Raw genomic sequence first — 15,787 nt, 5'->3', positions numbered from 1 at the left:
CAGGTCCTCCACTCGGGGGCGGGTCAGGTCCACAGGAGGTGGCCCAAGCTCCGTCTGGAACCTATCTGGTTCCATCAGGCGCTTGGGGCGGAACCATCTAATACCTTCCGGTTCCGCCTCCCCGCAGCGGGGGGTAGCACCAGGGAAGTCAAGCCGGAGAAGTGAGTGATCTGACCATGACAGGGGAATAATAGTTGGATCCCCTATTCCCAGATCACTCGTCCACTGGCCAGAGACAAAGACAGGGTCCAGCGTGTGGCCTCCCTCGTGAGTGGGGCCCTGAATTAATTGGGTCAGGTCCATGGCTGTCATGGAAGCCATGAACTCCCGAACCCCCTCAGACGCTTCTCCCATCGACGGCAGGTTAAAATCCCCCATCACTAAAAGTTTGGGGGTCTCAACCGCCACCGATGAGATCAGCTCGAGGAGTTCAGGCAGGGCCGCTGATGTATAGCGAGGAGCCAGGTATACTATCAGCAGGCCCAACTGCCTCCCAGGGCCCCATCTCACGACAAGGGACTCACACCCGGATGTCTGCGGCACAGTGAACTCTCTCGGCTCCAAGTCTTCCCGGATAATCACTGCTACCCCACCGCCCCTTCCCTGGGCCCGAGGCTGGTGAAATACCAGAATTGTTCTGATCGAGGCTTCCCAAGAGCATGAAGCAAACTCCTTGTCCCAACAAAAAACCCTTTTATTAATTTACTGTGAATTCTGCTTATTCACATCCAGCAAAGATTTTCAAGGGAGGATTTACAATCACAGATCTTATCTGGCTTGGAAAGCTGCCAGGCCAATATCTGCGAAACTTGGCAAGGAGTCTTGGAGAGTCACGAACCAGTTAAGAGAACTAATTGTCTCCTGCAAACTCCACTCCCCTTTTGCTCCTCTTTTATTTCTTCTGGGAGAGGGCATTCATCATCCACCTGTGGCCTTACCCCCAAGTTGATCCCTGTTCTTTAGCTGTTCCCTTTGATTGGCAACTCTGTGCATGCATACACTGGGAATATGCTCCAGCTGTTCATCTGCTTCACTGATGTCTGACTCTGAAGGCAGCTGATAACTGGCATACAGCTCTGGTCTCCTCTCTGCCTCTGACACAGAGCCCTCATCAGAGCCTTCCCCAGACTCCAGGACTGGCCCATTTTCTTCCCCAACCTCCTCACTCTCCTAATCTGCTGCTGGCCAGTGAGGGGCCACTGCAAGGATTAAATCATTCATATTCTTTGTAAACCCCATGTATCACCTTGAAAATTTGTGCCTGTGCAAATCTGTTCTACAATAGCTGGTTCTGTGACATCCTTCAGCTAGGAAGGAAATGCAAGAGCTTCATTCACTATTGCCTAAATTCAACCCAACTGCCAAAACCTCTTTAGCTTTTTCCACAACACTGAAAAGTATTTGCAGTTTGCCTACTCCTGATCTTTCCTCTCCTCTCATTTCCTCTTTATTCTGGATTTCTTAAGTAATTCAGTGTTTTGTCCTTTCCCAAGTTTCTTTTGGAACTCCCTTAGTTGTGCTGCATCTTGCTTTTGACTATTTTTCAAAAATGCTACAATTTGTCCTCTTCATTGATGGTCACTATACATTCCTATTTCAGCTTCACTACATTGGAATGCATGCCAAAATTTCATGCATTTGTGTTTCATTGGGAAGGCAGCCTATGAAACAGTCAATTAGGAAAGAATTTCAAATTCTTAATTATTTATTCTAAACTTTACTCAAAGCCCCATTGCCCCAATATCTCATGAAGCTCATAATATTGAAACCATCAAAATTAAAGTGATTTCTAGCAACCCACTCAGCATTGTTATTACTAGTCTTCCAGAGAAGCACCATTCAAAATACATTTGGTACTTAGTGCTACAATACTATGGCTGTTCAATCTTCACAAAATTTCATCTCACCTAGGATTTTCTTGGGTTCATTATGCTTCTGATAACAATGTGTTGACAGTATATGAACCATCTTCTGATATAGTCTGCTCAACAATATCTATGCCACAAGCTTCTTTATCAGATATGATTACCATCATATGAAATAACAGTGAATCCCAGTTGGGGAGTAGATGGTGTGTATATTTTGCAGATTTCCTACTTTTAAAGTAATATACAGGTAGACTTTGCTTAATTTCTTGTCTCTTTAGCAACCTTTCAAAGTTAGAGCAGCACTGAAAAAGTAATTTTTATGACTAATCCTCACACTTTGTAACTGTTAGTGTCTCCATGATCATGTGATCAAGAGTTGGTCACTTCACAACCAATGGTTGTTTATGACATTCATAGCATCCTATGGTCATGTTAATCTCCAGTTGCACACCAGTAAAAATTTGGACCATTCACTCTCAGCTCATCTCACCAAATTGTTATTGTAGGGGAAAAAGGAGATGGAAAGAGTATTAGGTGTGTTCAACATCTTGAATTGAATATGAAAAATAATGGGGTAAAAATACAAAAAAAATATTTTGAACATTATTTACATTGACTATTCTAATTTTTCCCCTCCTTTTAATTTCAAAGCTGCATTACATGATAATTTCCTTAATTATTCTTTATGTCACGGTTAGTGAATACATTATAATTTTGTTGTTAAAACTTGCTTATCTTAACTGAAAAGATTATTTCTAATGAAAGTAGGCTATGACATTATTAATCCCTATCTATAAATATACAGCATGTCACTTGAAGAAGGATGGATAACAACTATATGAATTTTGCTGAGTCTAATAGGCATATATAGATGATCAACCCATGTTAAAGTATTCTATGAAGTCTATGGTTACTTATTTCAGTTCTGAGTATCTTTCAGTTAGGGTGGGGTGGTGTTTTTTTAGAAAATAGTGCTGATTTGTGGGCCAAAGTATGTTCTTGGTTTGAGTGTCTGACAAATATGCCTCATATGTGAAACTGAACAAATTTTTAAAAATATCTCTAATTTTTATCTAAAATACATATTTATAGAATAAGAATCTCAAGAAAAAATAACTGAGTAATCCAAATGAACTACAGTATCTTCAAAGTATTTTCTTCTTAGTCATCAGATTTTTTTAAAAAAACATTAATTTCAGTGTCTAATGTATGACTATGCATGAGCAAAATAATATATAATATTTGGAGAAATAGAAGCATTTTGTATTATAGCCTGTATATACTTATATGTAGCAATAATGGTGAAAATGTTGATAACATAAATAGTACATATTTTGCTTAAAGGAACATTTGTTTTAGGTGGTTTGCTTTATTGGCTAGTAACATTTATATTCACTTTTTTAAAAAAATGTAACTACAGCTGGTTTTAGGAGAAGTTTTCGCCTAAGCAGAAAGGATAAAAAAACAAACAAGACAATGTATGAGTGCAAGAAGAGTGATCAATACGACACTGCAGATGTCCCTACCTATGAAGAAGTAGCAAAATATAGGAGGCAACCTAATGAAAAATACAGACTTATTGTCTTAGTTGGTAAGTGTTAAGAGGTTAAGTCAAATAATGGAACTTGGACTGTATTGTTTTTAGTTTTATTATAATTGTTTTTCATTGCCATGCTTGTTTTTTGTTTTTAAATTTGAAAAATTTCAAATCTTGAGCAAAAACTGTTGTATATGGATATCAGAAATATTGTAAATTTCAACCTTCATCTATCTGTTATAATTACCTGCTTTTGAAAAAATTGAATAATTTAATTATAATTAAAGAATGCAGTAAATTAACAAGTCAAGATAACTACTACTTCCGTTGTTAGGGCTTTAAGAGACATCTGAATATTAGAATTTCCACAGAAAGGGTGTTTCATAGTTCATCTTCACCCTTCCTAGAGCAGACCTATTCATATCCGTTCACCCCTTCACCAGTCCAGTGCACCCATTTTCTCTGAACACAATAGTACATGACATCATCATTCAGCCCTTCAGTTCATCAGTAATACACCCCTTGCCCAGGTTTTGAAGTTCCACTTGAACTGCTTTTTTCCATCATAAGCCTTACTATAAGCCCTTCCAGGCAAATGGTCTACAGCACTTCTTTCTATCCAGCTCCAATTAGTTACAGCACCTGGCTTACGCTCTCCTCTCATAAGCTCCTATGCAGCCATTTTATCCTGAGCTGTTACTCTGCATGTTCTTCACTGGTCATCCATCACCTATCCTCCTTATTATTTTCATTATCATCTTGTGGTTAATGCAATGATAGCAAGTTAAAATGAACCTTCTATGTTTTTCCACTTCTTCTTACATCTCCTATTTCACAGTGGTCAAATTTCTTTCAATTTCTGACTCTGCTGGGTAAATAATTTCCCCCTTCTACCCAAATCTGTTGAAGTTGCAGCATTATCATTTTGGAATAAAACTACAAAGCTTCATTAAACTTGCTTCCATAATGCTGAAACACCAGTTCTTCCTTCCTAGACATTTATCTAGCCTCACAGTAGAACATAGAAGCAAAGAACACCCTCCTTGCCTGGAATATTGTTGTATGTATATCAGCAATGATATATTAATGACTTATATTTGTTTTATTGTAATCTGGCTAGAGTCATGTAAAAATGAGATAGCCAAGATATAAAATAGATGGATCAATGGAGGAAGGGATAGCGTTGAAGAAGAAAATGTGTGAAGGGGTATGAAGAGTCTATGGATGCAAACCTTTGGGAAAGCAAAGAAAAAAGCATGTCATCTAGTGAACTAGAAATATTTCCTAAAAAGAAAAGGCAGACACATTCAAACATGGGCCTGTCACTGCACTTACCGTATTTTTCGGAGTATAAGACGCACCCTTTTTCCTCAAAAAAGAGGCTGAAAATCTGAGTGCGTCTTATACATCGAATACAGCATTTTTTGCCTTCCGAAGCCCCGCCCCCTTCTCCAAAATGGCCATGCATACCCTTATGGAGGCTTTCAGAGAGCTCCTGGGGGCTGGGGAGGGCAGAAATAAGCAAAAAATGGAACGTTTTTTTGCCCCCAGCCCCCAGCAGTACTCTATAAGCCCTCAAAAAACTATTCATGCCTTTTTTTTTGTTTGAAAAAAACGGGTCCGTTTTCACAAAAAACGGCCCGTTTTTGGGAGGTTTGCAGAGTGCAAAACCCTTTTTTTTTCCTTTCGGAAAGCTCTTTAACTGATTGATGAGAATTATATTGATCAAGTGCTGTGCCAGCAGAAACCAAGTCGGTGCTGCAGATTGTCAGCGACTTCCTTCTCCAGCACATGGATAAATACACCTGGAAACATCTACTTACCTACCTACTCTCACTCTCTCTCCCTACCTACCTACTGTATTTCTCTCTCCCCCCTCCACTTTATCCACCTACGTACCTACCTACTCACTCTCTCTCCCCCCTACCTATCTACTGTATTTCTCTCTCTCTCTCCCTCTCTATTTCTCTCTCTATCCCTTTACCTACCAACCTACCTACTCTCTCTCTCCCTACCTATCAACTGTATTTCTCTCTTTCTATTTCTCTCTCTCTATCCCTCTACTTACCTACCTACACTCTCTCTCTCTCCCTACCTACTTACTGTATTTATCGATCATCTCTATTTCTCTCTCTCTATCCTTTTATCTATCTATCTACTTACCTAACTACTCTCTCTCCTTACCTACCTACTGTATTTCTCTCCCTTTCTTTCCCTCTCTATCCCTCTATCTACCTACCTACTTTTTTAAAAAAATTGCCTCTTCAAAACCTTGGTGCGTCTTATACTCTGGAAAATACGGTAACCTTTTCTCTAGGTGAGAAAGGCAAAAAGACATTGCGTGATTGCTCAGAGCGGTCAGTGGTGCCCATAGTCTGATCACCAACCCATTGCAATCCAGACTGGAATTTCAAGATGGTTTCAGGAACATCTAGTGACTTAAGTTGCAATATGGAATTGCTTCTACTATCTTAATTTGTTACTGTTCACTAAATGGGCCAATCGGCCATGTTATATAGGATTCCAATCCATCCCCCCAAAAAACTAAAATAAAAGTGGCATAGAATAGCTTTTGTAGTAGCTTTTTTTTAACTTTCATCAGTCCTATTGCGCCGGTTGGAGGGGATAGGAGTCGGAGGTACCGTTTTGCGGTGGTTTGGCTCCTACCTCTCCGACCGAAGGCAATGTGTGTTGACAGGGGGACAGAGGTCGACCCCGAGGCCACTCACTTGTGGAGTGCCACAGGGGTCGGTCCTCTCGCCTCTCCTGTTCAACACATATGTGAAGCCGCTGGGTGAGATCATCCGTGGTTTTGGGGTTGAGTATCACCTCTACGCTGATGATACTCAGCTGTATATTTCAACTCCAAACCACCCCAACGAGGCTGTCGAAGTGATGTCCCGGTGTTTGGAGGCCGTCGGGGTCTGGATGGGGGACAACAGACTTAAACTCAACCCCTCCAAGACTGAGTGGCTGTGGCTACCGGCACCTCGGTTCAGCCAGCTGATCCCATCGCTGGCCATAGGGGGCGAACAATTGCCCCCTGTGGAACGGGCGCGCAATTTGGGCGTCCTCCTTGATGCCCGGCTGTCAATGGATGACCATGTGGCAGCTGTGGCAAGGGGGGCGTTCCACCAGGTTCGCCTGGTGCACCAATTGCGCCCCCTACTGGACCGGGATGCCCTACGCACGGTCACTCATGCGCTGGTGACGTCCCGCCTGGATTACTGCAATGCTCTCTACATGGGGCTGCCCTTGGGACGCGCCCGGAGACTGCAGTTAGTTCAGAACGCAGCCGCGCGGGCTGTGATGGGGAGTACGAGGTACTCCCACGTAACACCTCTCCTGCGCGAGCTGTACTGGCTGCCTGTGGTTTTCCGGGTGCGTTTCAAGGTGCTGATTACCATCTTTAAAGCGCTCCATGGCACGGGACCTAGTTATTTGCGGGATCGCATCCTCCCACATACATCCCTGCGGCCAATACGCTCACACAGGGAGGGACTTCTCCTGGTGCCGTCCACTAGGCAATGCCAGCGGGCGACACCGAGGAGTAGGGCCTTCTCTGTGATGGGCCGAACCCTCTGGAATGACCTCCCCCCCGACATTAGAACCACTTCTGACCTCCGCTCCTTCCGGCAAAAACTGAAGACCCACCTGTTCCGACTAGCAGGCCTGGCATAATTCAACTGTCCCTCCTGGCAAATGTATTATATCTGGTTATTTTAGGGGTTTTTTAATTTACTGTATTTGTTTTTAGGGGTTCGAATTTATTTTATATCTGCTTTGTACAGTTCTTTTAACTACATTTTAACCTCCTCCATGTCAATTGTCAACTGTACATATTTAATTTAATTTTATTGTATCCTGTTATATTTTGTATGAACTGTACACCGCCCCGAGTCCCTTGCGGGAGAGGGGGCGGTCTAGAAGCATTAAATATTATTATTATTATTACTCTTTCCTTAGAGCTTCAGGATGTCATGTTCATATCATTTCTGTGACTCAAGAGTAAAATGCTAGGATTTTATTATGTGCCACTAATAATGCTCTCTATTCTTGCATACATTCTGAAGCTCAGGAATGGTACTTTTTAATAAACAACACACCAAATTCTTGTACTATGTTATATAAATATATGAATCTGAAGTTCCTCTAGATCAGGGTTGTCAAACAGGTGGCCCACAGACCAGATGTGTCATTTATTATTTATTTATTTCTTGGATTTCTAAACCGCCCCCTCTCCCAAAAAGGGACTCATGCGTAGGCCACATCCACCCCAACTCTGCAAAGGTAAAAAAAATCACGGTATGTCACGTGACACGATCAAGTTTGACACCCATGGTCTAAATACCCAGTCAATCTTTACTGTATTTTGAGATTACCCAAATTGCTCTGTCGCAAGTAGTGGGGACTGTTAGTTGCCTGTATAGGTAGAGGCTGTGTCCTATTGTGCTTGCTATTGCTATATTCTCCTCATAATTAAAACCATTAGCTAAATGGTTCAAAATCAACCATTGGAATTGACTGAGCTGTGTGTTCCACAACATAGATTCTTGAATTTAATCAGAATGTGATGCATAGTTTAGAAGCCCTTAGTGTTTTCACACCAATAACAGCATAGTTGTCTAAGACATTTTCTTAATTTAATTCAAAATCCAACATTTTCAACTCTTCTAGTATTTGTTGTGTTTCATTTTTGCTGGCCAGTGCTTCATTGATGGGATTTTTCCATTTTAAAAATTGCAAACCAGAAGAACATGACCTTCTATCAGGGAGTATTACAAACTCCAGTTCTGCTGTTTTTATAAAGCTTATTTCCAAGGGGACACTTAAAATCAGTTTTAAAAACAGTTTTCCCATTTTCTAATGCACAAATTCAGGCACCTACTACTGTGAGCAAGAAATTGTGGGTTCTACACAGTAAGTAATAATATGGCTGAGTTGCTTTTACACCTATATCAACAGAACCCCGTGAAAAGGGTGATAAGTAGACTTTTTATAACAAATCACATATGCTTAACTCTAAGAAATATCTAGAAATTTTATTTTATTTTGGAAATAATAAATCAAGTGAAGAAAGTGTGCTTTTACAGTAACAAAAGCAGTTTGCAAATTTATTGCAATCCTCAGTCATTTTGATGTTTTTTTTTTCCTCTTGGTATTAGAAACGGCATAAGTCTGGCCAAAATCATAAAAGTGTCAGATAAAATGTGGAAAAACTGGCAATATTAATTGAAGCATAGTACAAATTATCAGATTTTTTAAAAACTTTATGTGAGCTAGTAGTAGCATCCAATATGGCGTGTGAAATAAGTTTAATATTATTGTCAAGGAACAGAAAGTCAGATAATTTCTTTTTCATATAGTTGGTTGAGGCAAAATTGGATTTAAATTTTTATTGGAATCTGTTTAACATTACCTAGTTGTTTTTAATCAAATTTAGTATCCTCACCGAGCATAACCTTCTTATAACATGATTTCAACTTTATTTAGTCCTATTTTTTTAGTAAGAAGTAGGGACGCAGTGGCTAAGATGCTGAGCTTGTCGATCAGAAAGGTTGGCAGTTCGAATCCCTAGTGCCGCGTAACGGTGTGAGCTCCCATTACTTGTCCCAGCTTCTGCCAACCTAGCAGTTCGAAAGCACATAAAAATGCAAGTAGAAAAATAGGAACCATCTTTAGTGGGAAGGTAACAGCATTCCGTGCACCTTCGGCATTTAGTCATGCCTGCCACATGACCACACAGACATCTTCAGACAGCACATATATGCGAGGGGAACCTTTACCTTTTTATTTAATAAGAACATTGTCATTTTTAAAATAAACCTGAGTAGCCTTACTAATTTCACTGTTGGTCTGCAGAAGCCACGTGCTTCCTTTTTTGTCCACATTCTGTTCGGAATTACAACAGCATTAAAAAAAGTAACTTACAATCATTTTTCACATAACCATCGCAATATCCCCATGGTCACGTTCATATTAATGATGCTACAGAGTCGTGTATCCCCATTTTGTGACCTTCTGACAAGCAAAGTCAGATCCCTGGAACAACTATGTTACTAATTTAACAACTGCGGTGGTTCATTTAACAAATGTGTAAAACTCACTTAATAACTATTATCTTGCTTGGCAGCAGAAATTTTGGGTTCAATTGTGGCTGTAAGTTGAGGATTATTTATATACTATTTTGTCTCACTAGTGCAGCCTTCTGGTTTTTTGGATAGCATAATCTCCTCCCTTATTCTTCATTACTGAGGATAGTAATAGCAGTGGAGAAAGGCCCTCCATGTCGTCTTCTCTGTTTTTATTTCCTTTTAGAGGTGTATTTCAATCTATTGAGGTGGAGTGGGATGAAAAAGGTACATTCTTCTTTCTGTTTTATCATTCTTCCAATACATAATTCAGCTTTTAAAGTAGTGATGTGTAGAACGTAGATGGTTTTGAATTTGAAATGCCCTGTTGCTGCATATGAAATAGACTGTTTCAGAAGTATTTTTGGCTTGAAACTCTGAAAACATAGGGATGTTTGAGAGCTTTAAAATAGTTGAAACAGCCTCTTTTGTATTTAAAATATTTGTGTCATGCCCAGAATAGTGCAAAGTTGAAACATCACAAATACTTTTATTCCATTCCATGCCAGGCTGTTTGCTTTTTGCTTGCTTGCTTGCTTAGTTGCTTTGGCTGGTGACCCTGACATAGGCTTCAGTTATATGTGGCTGGTGATTTTATTATATCAGGAAGATAACTTTCTGATATATGGAGTAGTACGGGTATAGAACCTTTTGCTGCAGCCAACTCACTATGGCCATCTCACCGTGGCCAACTTGCCACGGGACAACTCACCCCAGCCAATTTGTCACAGGACAAACTCAATGTGACAAAAGCTATCTACCACAATATGTTGTCCAGTTCCACAAAAATGAAAGTAATATCAAAGAAACAGTGGCAGGTAAAATTTATTGCATTGAGTTATCCTGTGTAGAATTGTCCCACAGTGAATTGGCCACAGCCAGTTGTCCCTTGGCAAGTTGGCTGCAGCAAGATGGCTGTGGCAAGTTGGCCGCGATGCGTTGTCCCATTCTGGAGTAATACTGCCACTAATGAAATAGAATTGCCTCAGCTATTATCATTAGGTCATTTCTCATGATGTTCCAAATAAAACTTCCTGCCTGTTAGCTGAGTCACACACACACACACACACACACACACATTCCAATTGTTTAGTTGTTTGCAGGTTTAGGGTTGAGGCGTTTTTTTATAGCTTGTGCTCATCCCAATAAATCAATTTTAGAAGTAAAATGCCAGATCCTTAAGCAAAAAGCAAGTGGCGCTGAAAGGCATTATCTCCTGAGCAGAGGGATCTTTTCCATAGATACAACAATCTTTCTGCTTATATAATAAAAAGTTGGGATCCAGGCTAAATGTTTATTGAATTCTATTTGAGATATTTTCCCAACTCACAAATAAAATCACTTGTTATCTGCCTGAGTGATTTCTGACAATCAGCAAAACACTTAACGCAATTGTCAAATATGCACTGATTGTCTTAAAACTTTCTCAACAAAACTGGATATGTGGAAATCAAAATATATGCATTTTTGTGGAGAACCTCAGCAGCACATGTGTAGATTTTTTTTCTTATCTGAATATATTTATATTTCATTCTTTAAATATAGCAGTAACTACTGAATGATCTGAAAAATAGATAATCAATTCCATTTAGTTATTTGCTACAGATAGAAAAGCAATAAAACGTGGCACCATTTCACAGAAACATATACAATAAACCCATAGCAATTTGACTTTTGGGGAAGAAAATTTAAAATTTCTTAAAAAGTTAAGATAAATTTAAGAAATGTATGTTTGTCTTTATTTATACATTTTATATACTATTCTGAAAGGATAATTGATCTCATCAGTTTTTTAAAATTTTCTTACTGTTAAGGGGTGTGCATTTCCTGATATTAGCAAAGTGCCCTATAACAAACCACAAGTAAAGTAAAAAATCATTGTCATTAATTATTGGCTGGTTAGTTTAATTGTATGAGGTATGTTCTGCTTGTTGTTTTAGCCTAATCTTTGGTTGTCAAGGAGGAGGGCAGCATCTCCCTAGAATCCAGGTACAAATGTAGGGCAGGTGACAATAGAGAACAAAGTGTGAGTTGCCCCTTTTCCTATATACCTGTGGCTGGCTGGGGAATTCTGGGAGTTGAAGTCTACCCATCTTCCAAGTTACCACGGTTGAGAAACACTGCTTTATACCAGTGGAACTTTGTTCCAAATAAAGAAGGGGAACATATAGCGGGAGCTAAAGAAAAGTTGGAGAGAGGGAAAACCATGAAATACTAATCGTACCTTATATGTCAGTGTGCTTGAGAGCACCTTGAATAAGTTATCGGAATCCATAGGGCTCTTTAGCTAGCTGTAGCTGAAATCTATAATCATCATTAGACTTTTATAATGCATTTTAACTTATCAGTATTCCTCAATAACATGTTTCATGTGTTGCTCTTGCCTAAATTATAATTAACTCTTGCATAATTTGGAGTCTTGTTTGAAAGTATATTTCTTTCTGAACATTTTCATCTAAGCCCAAAATGCATTCCTGGATAGCACACAGCTTTTATTGAGGAAAATTAAAGATTTCTGAAACAGCTTCAGATGTAATCACACATTGCTATTTTAAGTCAAAGTATGGTACATATTAAATATACTGAGAAAAAAGGAAGGATATAACATCATGAATTTTGAGATTAGTACCAGCTTAATCTTCATATTCCATCAGCATTCTTTTTTAACATTAGCCAATTGACCATTCAAGGTTATGTATCTTTGGCAGAATAAATGACAGGCTATTGATTTCAGAGATAGTGAAAAGCCAAAATTTGGGAAACCCATAGACTTTGGAAATCCTATCCACCCAGTGAATACTGAAGACACTGGAGTTCTTCCAATAAAAAACTTTTAAGTAACATTTTGGATTTCTAAACAGAGCTACTGTACTACGTTATAATATTAATAATCAGAACAATTAACTGGAACACATTTAAACTTGCAGGTCCTGTTGGTGTAGGACTGAATGAACTGAAACGGAAATTGTTAATCAGTGACACTCACCATTATGGTGTAACAGTTCCACGTAAGTGAAAAAGTCTGCTTTATAAATTCCTAATGTATGATTCAGCTTCCTTTTAATTAGCATAAATATAATCTGCTTGGAGTGGAATAGGGTAAGGATATCTGAATTAAGTTTCTTTTAAAGAGTCTTCCACTTCATGAGGAACATAAATAAATTGGCTCTATTTCTCTAATATTGCATAGTGGAAACAACAAAGGGCAGATAAATCAAACATAGTCCTTGTCATGTGTCTTCTTGGTTTGTCAGTCTTCTACCAACTATGGAAATCACTAGAAAGGAGATTTGACATCAGAGTACAGCAGACTGAATAGTCAAATGTAATGGGATTATTGCTTTGAAATAAAAGGTGCATGACAGCAAGGAGAAGATATGTACCAACCAAAACCTATTCCAGATTAATATTTGAGAAGAGAGGATAGATTTCTTGTATTTAAATTTTCACACGTGTTTCTGAGAATTGAATTTCATCTACTTGAATTTCAACTGTTTGTTGGTAATTAAAACCAGTAGAATAGAACTGTTTGTTTTCATTTATTTTCAAAGTGGTTTTTAATGCTCTTTCAATAAAACCAGACACAACAAGACCTCGAAGAAGCCAAGAAAGTGATGGTGTTGAATACACTTTTATTTCCAAGCACTTGTTCGAGACAGATATACAGAATAACAAGTATGTGAGAGGCATGAAATTCATGTCTTATTTTCTGTGTGTGTGCCATTTTGCATTACTAATGTGAGAATGTTCCTTCATCTCAGTGTTCTGCCAAATGCCAGAGCTAACTTGATGATAATTCTTGGATGCCAAAACCATAGTTTAATTTCAATTTCTAGCACAAACCATATGTATTGCACCTCAGTGGCAACTTGTTTACTGAGCAAAATACAGATTACATGCCATCATTTGAAATTAGGTTTTGTCCAAAGATGAACACAAGATGAATATATCAGAAGTTTCAGTCTCTGTATTTAAAGGGTATTTTGAAAATAGAAAAGAATTAATCATACTTGTTTTGTAGCCAACATATATATACTGTGAAGATTTATACTAATTGTTCTAGCATTGTTCAAGGCTTGGAAGCTGGAGAAATCAAGTTTTGAAACTTTATTTTTTTTTAAGTTTTTAAAATTAAAATTTGAATTTAAGATATTTTGTAATCATTATGATTTTTCATTCAAGTTTTAAACATTTGGATTTTTTTAAAAAAAATGTTACTTGGCACTTGATTCCTTATGTCATCTTTGTCAATAGATAGTGTTATCAGATTTCCTTTTTTTAAAAGGCATGTGAAAATAAGATTTGTAACAGAAATGTAAAATATTACTTTTTATTTCAGATTTATTGAATATGGGGAATATAAAAATAATTTCTATGGTACCAGCATTGACTCAGTTAGAGCTGTTCTGGCAAAAAATAAAGTTTGTTTGTTAGATGTACAGCCTCATGTAAGTAAACAATAAGTATTTAATTTTCCTGCCATTCAGCTGATATGTTCTGCATTCTCTATTAACAATTCAAGGAGGAAATTACTAGTGAAAGAGAACTATTAACTTCCTAGCAACTGTACTAAAACTGTTAGCAAAATGAAAGTGTGGAACTGAATATTCAAATACACTCTGTTTAACCTAAAATCTTGTTCAGAATTTACAACATTCCTTATTCACTTTATTCACATTTCCAGTAAGGAAGATATTCAAGATACAGGGCCAAAGATGACTAGCATTTCAGCAAATTCTGCAAAGAGTCATTTGAACAAGACGTTGTATGTTATGCTGAACAATTAAAATGCTACATAATTTATATAACAGTATCTGTTATCAGAGAGGAATATGCCACATAGAAACTAGAGAGGACTTGTCTTGTTTCAGAGTAAATAATTTTTTAAAATAAACATGTTCACCTTAATATTTTCATCCCTCCAGACAGTGAAGCATCTAAGGACTTTGGAATTCAAACCATTTGTGATATTTATAAAACCTCCATCAATTGAGCGTTTAAGAGAGACACGAAAAAATGCCAAAATAATTTCAAGCAAGGATGAAAAAGGTGCTGCCAAGCCTTTTCAAGTGAGTAAATTTTGCTTTCCTAGAAATATGAAAATAAATCTTAATTTTTGTACCTTTAAGATTTGGTTATTTAAAAATACAGAACTTGGACAAGTTTGGTCCACTTCAGCCATGATTGCCCAATACAAATTTACTTGTAAAACTGATTCCCCACCTCCCACAAATTAAGTATGTCCTTTTTTAAAGATTTCTTTCTTAATTTTATATGGTTTTCCAAAAACACTGACATAAACATATTGAATGAGTTGTAAAAGGAGACCTAGGAATCTAAAAAGAAGGATTCTTAGGATTCTTTTCAAAATTCCAAAAATAAATATAGTGTCTTACTGAATTCCTTTTTTTTTTTACAGCAGACCTAATTTTAGGTAATATGCATCTGAAGGCATCATTCATATAAACAATTTAAATGCATTTCTCTAGTTCTATTTCTAACACAGACATTTTATAATTATCTATCAGTGTCTTATATGTATGAGAATGGGGATTGTTTGGAAGTTGAGCAGAAGAAAGTTTCAAAATAATCTGAATTTAAGATAACATTTTGTGATAATTATTATAATTAATAATTATTGAAATTATTGAAATTAATCATTTATTAATTATACTTTTAATGAACTATTACATGTTAAATTTCCATCTTAAAATCAAATAGCAGTACTGAAAGATACAATGAGAAGGCCCATTGATTTGCCATTTCTGGCTAGAGAAATCTAAATACTGGGCTATTGACAGCAGGAGCAGTATATGGGACATTGCCTTATACAGGTATTCCTCTACTTACAACAGTTCATTTAGTGGATGTTCAAAGTTACAATGGCACTGAAAAAAGTGACGACCGTTCACACTCAACAACCATTGCAGAAGCATCATAGTCACTTCGCATCTGATTCTTACTTATGACCATTGCAGAATCCCTTTTGTGACCTTCTGGCAAGCAAAGTTAATGGGGAAGCTTGATTCACCTAAATACTGTGTAATTAATTTAACAATCACAGTGATTCACTTAACAACTGTGGCAAGAAAAGTTGTAAAATGGGGTGAAACTCACTTGACAAATGTCTCACTAAGCAACAGAAATTTTGGGCTCAATTGTGGTCATAAATCGAGAACTACCTGTGTAGAGATTTATATTCCAAGATATAAATTATAATTTCCTGTAAATCTAATAGTATTGTAAATTGA

General features: G+C 37.7%; 1 protein-coding gene across 4 annotated transcripts in view; it reads left to right on the top strand.

The window, feature by feature from the left end:
* The window catches only part of MPP7 (MAGUK p55 scaffold protein 7), a 96,056-nt gene that overhangs the window by 77,068 nt on the left and 3,201 nt on the right, over nt 1–15,787 (top strand). For all 4 annotated transcript variants that reach the window (XM_081971491.1, XM_081971488.1, XM_081971490.1 and 1 more), the window contains exons 12-16: nt 3,289–3,459; nt 12,464–12,544; nt 13,118–13,211; nt 13,876–13,984; nt 14,462–14,605. In XM_081971491.1, coding sequence (XP_081827617.1) covers nt 3,289–3,459; nt 12,464–12,544; nt 13,118–13,211; nt 13,876–13,984; nt 14,462–14,605 — 599 coding nt within the window. The remainder of the gene's footprint in view (nt 1–3,288; nt 3,460–12,463; nt 12,545–13,117; nt 13,212–13,875; nt 13,985–14,461; nt 14,606–15,787) is intronic.

This window comes from Natrix helvetica, assembly GCF_964273705.1.
Source record: "Natrix helvetica genome assembly, chromosome: Z".
Lineage (NCBI taxonomy): Eukaryota > Metazoa > Chordata > Lepidosauria > Squamata > Natricidae > Natrix > Natrix helvetica.
This window is presented reverse-complemented; position numbering and strand designations above follow the sequence as displayed.